General features: G+C 34.6%; 1 protein-coding gene across 1 annotated transcript; it reads right to left on the bottom strand.

The window, feature by feature from the left end:
• LOC126829626 (uncharacterized) lies at positions 1 to 4,052 on the bottom strand. The gene is made up of 7 exons (XM_050559607.2): positions 3,998 to 4,052; positions 3,594 to 3,740; positions 2,922 to 3,080; positions 1,961 to 2,022; positions 1,388 to 1,523; positions 808 to 969; positions 1 to 202 (listed from the first exon to the last, which is right to left on the bottom strand). The coding sequence occupies exons 2-7, from the start codon at positions 3,649 to 3,651 to the stop codon at positions 30 to 32; spliced, it is 750 nt and encodes a 249-aa protein (XP_050415564.2). The 5' UTR covers positions 3,652 to 3,740; positions 3,998 to 4,052; the 3' UTR covers positions 1 to 29.
• Positions 4,053 to 9,398: the final 5,346 nt, after the last annotated feature.

A 9,398-nucleotide genomic window follows, 5' to 3' on the forward strand; every position in this document is an offset into this window, starting at 1 on the left:
GACCACGAATTATGTTTATTCCTACAATTTTATTCAAGGAATTTAACCTTCTTAATCGTATTATTATCATTGAGATCATACAGATCACTTATTTCTAGTGATTCTAATTCTTGGGAACTACTGGCACAAATATGTAAACTTGAAAGATCATCCTGTAAGGAACTTTGTAAACTAGATATATCTTCACTGGATTCTTCTGAAACTAAACATAACACACTTCTATAAATATCATGTCGGACTGTGCTACAGAACTAGTAGGAAAGATATGCTATTGAAGTTTTAATAAGGTGAGATTGACTACATACTGCATCTATAACTATTACTACAACGATACCAGACACAACTACTAATGAGATGCATTATAACCTATTTTTAGGACCACAGGGTGGTAAGCAGATAGGCACCGACTGGCCCAAATTGTGTGTGAAATAGCTTTATTTAATGTCCGCTTCCACCGAAGTGATATCGCAGACAAGACCCAAATTGCCAACTCGACAGCATTTATAGCGAGGCTGTATGGTAGAGTCTGGGGCACTGTTTGGCCACGAGCCGTTCACAAAACAATCACCGCAACTCGTGTCCCAGCTTGATTACCTCTCAAGTGAGGAAATCCGATTTTCAGCCGTGCTAGGTGACCACTTATGTCCTCCAGTACAGGGTGTAGAAGCGAAGTTGATATTCCCTACATAATGATTCCAAGATAAATTTGTATGTTTCGCGTCTATCAACATGTGATGATATGGAATCGCCAAAGGGAAAGGCCAGGATGCCTATATTGACCAGACAGGAGATATTATTAAAACTAACCTTTCAGTGAACTAGAAGATGTTGTATAATCAGATTCATATTCTTTAATTTGATCTTCTAACATTTCATTCATCTTTCTATATCTATATAATTCATGTTCATATGATGTTACCGTTGTATTTAATATGGTTAGATTAGGTTCCGTAGTTAAACCGTTACAACCTACACAGGGGAAAAAAATATGAATATATTTTCATTATACTGACCACATCCAGCATTCTTTAGTACAGTACAGGTGATGTCAAATGAAAAATCACGAGCTATTAGTATAATTCAATAGATGGAAAGTAACATATATACATATATTTAAGTAAACATCACATCTGTAATACAAAGCACAGGGCATTCATGTACCAAATCTCCCCCAAGGGGTGTCGAAATTCTTTAAAAATATGCCCCCCCCCCTGAATAATTAGGGAACATATTTAAGCATTTTAGTTAGTTACGGACATATTCATTGATACCTTTAACATGGACTATCCCACCAAACGTATTTAATATATGAATGCCCGAAGCTTTCAACCATGTTATGTCAAACCCTTTCAGATTGACTCACCGGGATTGGACTGCATGTACATACCTTTTAAAAAGCTATTAAAATCTAATGACAGTGGAACATCCTCTGGGTAATGTATTGGTTTAAATGTGTTACCGGGATTAACCCACGCCTCTTTACAATCACAGTCACATTTCCGTGACATCTCCCATAGGTACATCTAAAAGATAAATATTAGGATTACGTGTATTTTTTTCGCCCACAAAAAAAACCGTATCGATAGCTAAAGGGACCACAAAGTATACTTAGATTATCGAACCTCATCAAAGTCAATTTAAAATGCGACTCAACATGAAACATTTTCCAGTAAGCTTCAATACTTTCAGATATGGTCAACTGACTATAGCTACATTTATGTTCCCCGGGGTTGGTCGTGTGGTGTGGTGAGACGGGGGGTATCCAGGAATGGCCGATTTTGGTGCCGAGCGGATAAAGAAAATGTTTTGGTACCCTTCTTTTTCATCGAACATCAAATAGATCCACCTTTGTTCGTGGTTCACCCTGTCGTACGTGTTAGTTTCATGGCCCCATTTATTTCTCCTTCACAAATTCGGGCCTCGAAGACTTATGTCCATGGAGTTATATAATCGTACTTACTAATGCATTATGATATTTATGTTTTAATCTACCCAATCTCTCTAGTTGATATTCTCTGACACCTATAGATACGATATAAACACATGTAGTCAGATCTAACATAAAAGTGTGTAAGTAAAAGTAGTAAATCGTACAACTGAAAATATTGGACAACATCAATGAGCGTCAACAAACAAAAGTGTTGAACTTCCCGAAGTGCTGCGAAACAAGAACAAAACATTGACAAACTTGTGGAAAATAGAGTTGGTAAGCTAAAAGTCTTAATTAAAGCGTCGGAAAATTGGAAAACTTACAATTGGACCTTCTCTTTGGTCAACTACTAGAATAGTTACTTAGCGGTGGACACGATGCCTGACCCAGAACAAGTTACCAACAGTTAAAAGCGGCAACGGTCCATAAGAATCGTGGGTGCGGGTGGGGGTGGCCTAGTGTTCTAAAGTGCCGCGCTTCGACCTCTAGCTGGCCGGTCACCTCTGGCTTGCGGTTGTGGTTTCGATCCATGGTGTGGGCGTATGTTGCTTGGAGATAGGGGCGCCTTCTCAATCTCGTGGGTTTACTCCGGGTAGTCCAGTTTCCTCCCACAGACAAGACCCCTGTGTGCGTGCGCTAAGATAATGAAAATGAAAAATAAGACTTGTCTGCGACATCCCTTTCGGTAGAAGCGGACGTTAAACACTAAGAACATACCTATTCTTGTCTACGTTGGAAGTGGACGTTAAACTCCAGAAACGAACGAACGAAATAAGAATCGTGAATTAAAACGAGTCGAATTGCACTAAATGTCTTACAAATAAAGACCCCAGCAGGCGTACGACTAAAAGCGATCACATAAAAGTGAAGAATTTCTGACGGATGTATAAAATTATTGACTTTTAAAGCAGCCTTACACTTAAAAGTGAGAAATTTGGGACATCTAAATTAATTTCATGGGGATATTCGTGTACGTGCACGTTATACTTACTTTGAAAAGCTCGTCTGTCTCTTTCAAATAAAGCTTTCAAATTTTTAATCTCCATGTCCTTTTCGGCACAGTTTTTAGCTAGATAAGATTTTAATTCGTAAAGATGCTGAATTATTCTTTCATTTTCTTGTTTAAGTTCTTCTAAAGCCTCTACCTTATCTGAAACGTTCAAAACTTTGTTACGATTATGGAATCTTAGAAGCTATAGTGTCGATCTTTGTTTCTGGGTAAGAAAATCCGTGAGTTGTGAGTAGAATCAAACTGTTTGCGAAGATGAAAAATGAAATTATATTTATAGAATGTGGGTCTTCTGGTGTAAAGCTTGATGACAAAGCAGTGACAGGGTCGACCAGGGTCAAATGAAATGAAACTGAGTTTAACTTCCTACTTGTCTGCACTGGGCTAATGAAGTCGGGCATACACCTAACAACAGTACTACTTTTATTTTGAATTCCAACTGTCAAGGATTCTTTGACGTGCACACCAATATGTACACAGTACCTCGGCTGTTCGTCCCATTCGAACGACTAGACGTTGTTCTGGCGGCGTTGGCCGAGATCGAACTCCGGACCTGGTAAGTGAGCAAGCGCCTTACTCACTGAGCCGCGTATAATGGTGAATTATTTTAAGTAAAATCTCTGAGTTAAAACATAAGATAAAAAGGTTACTTACTCTGTGACTTCTGGAAAGATATTGTCATTAGTTCCAAGTTTTCTTGCGTTAATAACATTTGTTTCTGTAAATTTTGTATTTGACCATTGAACACATCCCTATCCTTCCTCAACTGTCCATTGTCCACTTTACATAATTTCAATGATTCTAAAGTAAAATACAAATGGTTCTAAAGTAAAATACAAATACAAATTAATGATTCTAAAGTAAAATACAAATGATTCTAAGGTAAAAATTCATACAAATGATCAAGAACAAAAATTAATCAATGCATAATTATTCCATTTTCTGTAACATAGATTAAATCGGAAAACTAGACAGACAAAATTTCTTCGAGGTGAATTCGGTCACTCAATCAACCCCAAAAATATGATGACCATGTAAAGTTAAATTGAATGATAGACCATAATCTTTTAATCTGTATATTATTGGTAATCAGCAGCTGCAGAATATAGTTTTGTAGACCCGATATGAAAAACTATGAACATCAGTTTGTCTAGATTGTTTTGTCTTGCGAGTTTAAGTTTAAATGTGCAAAGGCAATAAGTATTAACTAATATATCAGCTTACATCAACGTTAGGAGAGTGAGTACCTTTTGTGTTTCTAATTTTCAAAATTACAATATAGACACTATTTTAGTATAGACGCAGTCTTGTCAAGTCCCTTAATACACTCACCAGTAGCAACGTCGTGCGTTATTAAAGAACCGACGGAGTGCGTATAAAAATGATATAAATAACCCTGACTTGCCATTTTTTTTTTATAAAACAGATTGATTAATGTGAAGCGCTAAAACCGTGTTTTAACAAAGGGAAGAGCATTTTATTACCTGTTAAGGATTCTATATCTTCTTCTAATTGATGTCCCTCATGTTGCATACCCTCAATTGTTATGGCGTATGTTTTATTTTCCAGCTGAGTTTCACCTAGATTTTGTCTCATAACTAAATTGGTTTCCATTAATTCTACCTTTGATCTGTTCATTCTTTCTAATTCTTGTTGCATTCTTGAAACTTCGTCTGAATTTCGAAAAAAACGATAAAAACATTTTTATGCGATGTCAAAATTTTGGTAAGATGCGGATGCATTCATAGGCAACATGTATATAGTAGTGTTGTACAACAAAACACAGATAGAGCAAACGGTTCATCGCCAATCCTTAATGCGCTCTAGCCTAAAAGCATTAACACTTTCCACACTAACCTGCCTGTATTTGACGGAGTTCACGTAATGAATGTAGTTCTTCTTGAATCTCCAATAATACTGTTTCTAAAAATAAAAATAAGAGAAGTATTATATCTTTATTTGCATCCATATTAAGTAGATGTGATAAAAGATTAATAATAAATATATAGACCCCTAACAATTATTATTAAACAATATGCGATAAGATAACTTACTATTTTTCTTTTTCCTACTGCGACCAAAACATCCAAGAAAGCCTCCGCTTCTTCGTTCTTCATTTTCTGTGAAATAAGTAAATAAAATAAAAGAAACCCACAAAATGTTCAGGATATATAGATCATGCTTCAATATAAACAAATTATAGCACAGGTGTCGTGATTTTAACTAAGTAGTACCCCTTACCTAATCTTGCAGGAAGACGTTCTCGTTGTGTAGGCATTCTGTAAGGTCTCTCAAAAACTGATATCTTTTGTCCCGGTTTGCACAAACTTAATTTTCTAAGCAGATAAAATTTCACCAAATAAAAATGCACAATAAATACAGTAACAATTTTGAGCGAACTCTTTAAAGATTTGTCACGATACAACTAGTGTGTTTGCAGCTAGATTTCCATACGTAGTTCTGTGGGAAATCACAATTTAATCCAAATGAAGAAGCATTTGTACACCCAATATACAGTTACCACCTCGCGTCATCTCAAAACTCTTCTTTAAAAATTATAGCCTTATTACAAACCACGTAATACGTTTCTATTAAAATACCCGCTAACCAGTGCACTTCACATCGATATTGATTTTAAAGTATTTATTTTTATCCATTAATTATAAATACCGGTAGATATAATAAATTAGTGTTGGTCTATTAACTGCAGGTTGATCAGTTCTGGCGTTTAAGATGCCAGTCCTGGTCGATTCTGATTTCCCTGGGGTGAAATATGGCGTTAATTAACAATATCTTGACGTCACAATTAAAGACACGTTTTCTAAAAGGTGACGTCACAAAGGGTATGTGTAAGTAAATAAAACAACCAAACAAAAACAAATCCTTTATTGACAAGCATCTTGTTAAAACCATGGTCCGTTATTTATCATTGGTGAGTTGATGATAGAGTCTATGTCACTCACCATGGTTATGACCAGATGGTTTCCTGTACGAAATATTAATTATTACGTTTGTAATATGGTGCGATTAAAATAATACAATTGACTACATATGATATATCGAATGCCTTTAGTATCTGAGTGATATATTGATCAGCCTTGGATTTGGTGGATCTGATGTTGTCGCTCTGGGTTTAACAAGTTTTGGTGAACTACGTACCTCTTGTTGTGTTTTTGATTAGATCTCAGTGTATTAGATTTGATGTTATTTCTCTTGTTAGTGTATTTGGTGTAGTGCAGGGTTATCCTCATATGATTTGGTGCCGGGTTACTCTGGTTATCGTCAATGGATTCGATGCCGGCAACTCTGGTTATCTTTAATAGATTCGGTGCAGGGGTTACTCTGATTATCTTTAATGGATTTAGCGCAGGGTTACTCTGGTTATCTTCAATGAATTTTATACTGGTGCAGTTTGCAAGGTTAGCTTCAGTGCAATGTCTTAGCAAACCTAGACCATTTTGAGACCAATATTTGTTTTTACATTATGGCCTTCTTAAAGTTCACATTATTTCTCACTGCAATGTTTAGTTCCTGGTAAATGTCTGTCAAGCTCTGAATGATAATGCAATTCTATCCACGAATGTCAAGGCCAAGATATGGTACCAGAGAGAGAGAGAGAGAGAGAGAGAGAGAGGGGGATGGGGTTTAACGTCCACTCGACACAAACCAGGTCATTTCGGGACTAACATGGTTTTAATTTTTTATTTCAATAACTCGCTTGCGCGTAGGGATGTTTAGCAGTGGGAGGAAACCAGAAAGATATGGTACCAAACCAATGTTTCTTTTGTATCATTCATGTAAATAATTATATAGGGAAAACATTTTGTAGGCCATCTAACTTTAAATTAATAATTATGTATTACATGGTATATCTCAAGAAACCCCAACTCCACTCCCTACATAAAATTAATAATGTAAAAAACAATCAGCAAATAATATTTCAATAACAATTTATTCAGGAATGTACACTGTATATATTTAAAATAGGTAATATAAACTAATATATAGATAAGAAATCATTGCTTCATGATTTTGAATAAATTAAGAATAAAAAATGGAATTTAAAAATTATGTGTATTTAAAATGATGACAACAATATGACTGATGGGGTTATCTTTGGTAAATATAGGCAAAGACTTAAAATAAAGGGCGTAGAAGCTCCTTCATAATCCTTCTATTGTCTTATCTGAAAATGTTTTTCACCATAAAATGACATTATCTGGTATTTTTAAAACAGCAAAAACTGTAGATTAACATGATATAAATATTAATTGACTACAACAATTCTATCATCTAGCAATTTATACTCTAAGAACACCTAAATCCTGCAATTTTGCTAAAAAGTGCACAACAATTTTCTCCATTTACTTCAAATATTTTAAGAACTAATGAGTAAGTACAAATAATACATGTTGGTATAACTTTAATTCAATATTTATTTATTTTTCTAAAAATGTCTTTTATGTAATTTTATGACGATACACATTTCCTTGAAGTGGAGACTGAACAAGTGGCATGAAAAGAAATTCTAAGCAGAAAAAAAGACACTCAAAATTTAATAAAAACATTTACCGCCTTTATTTATACTCCTAGATAAAGGTAATTGTTTGATTCAATTAAATGTTTACTTTTAAAAATTCAGACTTAATTAACAGTTTTAAAATTGAGTTTGTCAAATTCCTTCTTGACTGTAAAAAAAATAAAACATCATGCATAAATTATCTAAATCTTTAGTCAAATGAAAATTACTGATCATTTTAATTTTGTTTTTCTCAAGCCAAAGAAAACATAAAGAACACAAAAGAACAGTGAGGAAACTTTTCTGTACTTATAGCCAGTGTTTACATGTGACCCGTGCTGGCTAAATAAGTGAAAATATTGCTTTGGGTCGAAATTTAGATTTTCACAAAAATGAATCTATAAATATGCTATCTATCAACCTAAAAGATCAAAATAGTAATAAAACATTTTGAAACACCTTTATTTGGATGTTTTGTGAGAGTATCGCATTTATAAATTGTTCTTTTTTCTCAGCAAATAAGTTATTTTTCGTCACTTGCTGTGGGACGATCAGGTAATCCCCTTGTGTGATACTTGACATCGTTGTGAAGCGTTACATCTCTAGTTTATAAATATGACCGAAGTACTACCGACTACCGATGATATTATTTTCATCAAGTACAAACGAGTTTCAAAACGTAAACAACCTTAGCGTATTTCAAGTCAGCGCAGCGTAACTCATTCGCTGTTTGACTCAGACGTCCAATGTTGCATAATTATCATAAATTAATCAACTAGGTTAAACCCGAAACTTGTCATTGAAAATTACTAATCAATTTTCATGGATTAATGAGTTGTTGATTGATAATTGTCAGTGATATACATGAAACCTTTTGCAAGTCATTATTTAACCCTATTAAACATGCATTATGCAAGAGCTAAATCTGATTATTGCAAGTCTTAATTTAGGCTTCAGATGTTATAGAAATTATAAATTAGATCTTTATTTAAACAACAAGACCAAAATCAACTCTGTAGACCCACGGATGGCTCGGCTACAGCTCGGATTTAAATAGGATTTCACTAATTGATTAAATCAGATAAGGGGTAACCTGATGAAAATACGTCAGTTAGATCGAGGCTAAATGATAGAGTGTACTTAGCGAGGCCGCTGTAAAGCGTTTCCGTGTGCCATTGAAAACTTTACTTGATAATCGAGATATGTAGGTGGAGTTAACGCCTGTCAATCAAACGTTCGGCGAAGGTGAAGACACATTTCGCTAACATTTCTAGGCAAATATTACAACGATGATAACTATGTTCAGAATAAAGTAATTTGACTGAATTTTTCAATATATTCTTCTTTCATCATCTACTTTTGAACTGTTATAGCAAGAATGGCCAACTCTCTACAAATATCTCCCATAATGTATCTTTAATTAATCCAAGCAGTGATCATTTGACATTACGTTTCGTCTTTAAAAAAAAAAAATCATAATTTATATTGAAAGTCGAATTTCTTTTACTGTGACCTTATACGGCACATAAAATGTACAAGCATGCCAAATTTGATATTATTGTTTCAAATTTTAGTATCAGCAAGGTTTTGGAAACAGAACAACAAAAAAGTCGAAAAGCAACGAATCTCGAGTGAGAAAATTCTCCGCCGTTCGTTTCAATATACCAAAAGGTCCTAAAGTGAACCTTAGCATCTCTCAAAATGAAATTGAAATTTCTATCATTCTATCAGTGACTCAGATTCTGATATCCTTACGGTACCTGAAAATAACATGTACACGCAAAACCTTAGTTTAGTTCAGTCGTGTGACGAAGAAAACCGAACACACCTATAGCTGTAGCGGCTTCTTTGATTCTCAAGAAATTAAACCAGATTACCCAATATACGGTACAGTTTTAATCTCTTGACCACTAAAGGTGCTAATTAATTGATGAGATTCT

The sequence above is a fragment of the Patella vulgata genome, chromosome 1, assembly GCF_932274485.2.
Source record: "Patella vulgata chromosome 1, xgPatVulg1.2, whole genome shotgun sequence".
NCBI classification, from domain to species: domain Eukaryota; kingdom Metazoa; phylum Mollusca; class Gastropoda; family Patellidae; genus Patella; species Patella vulgata.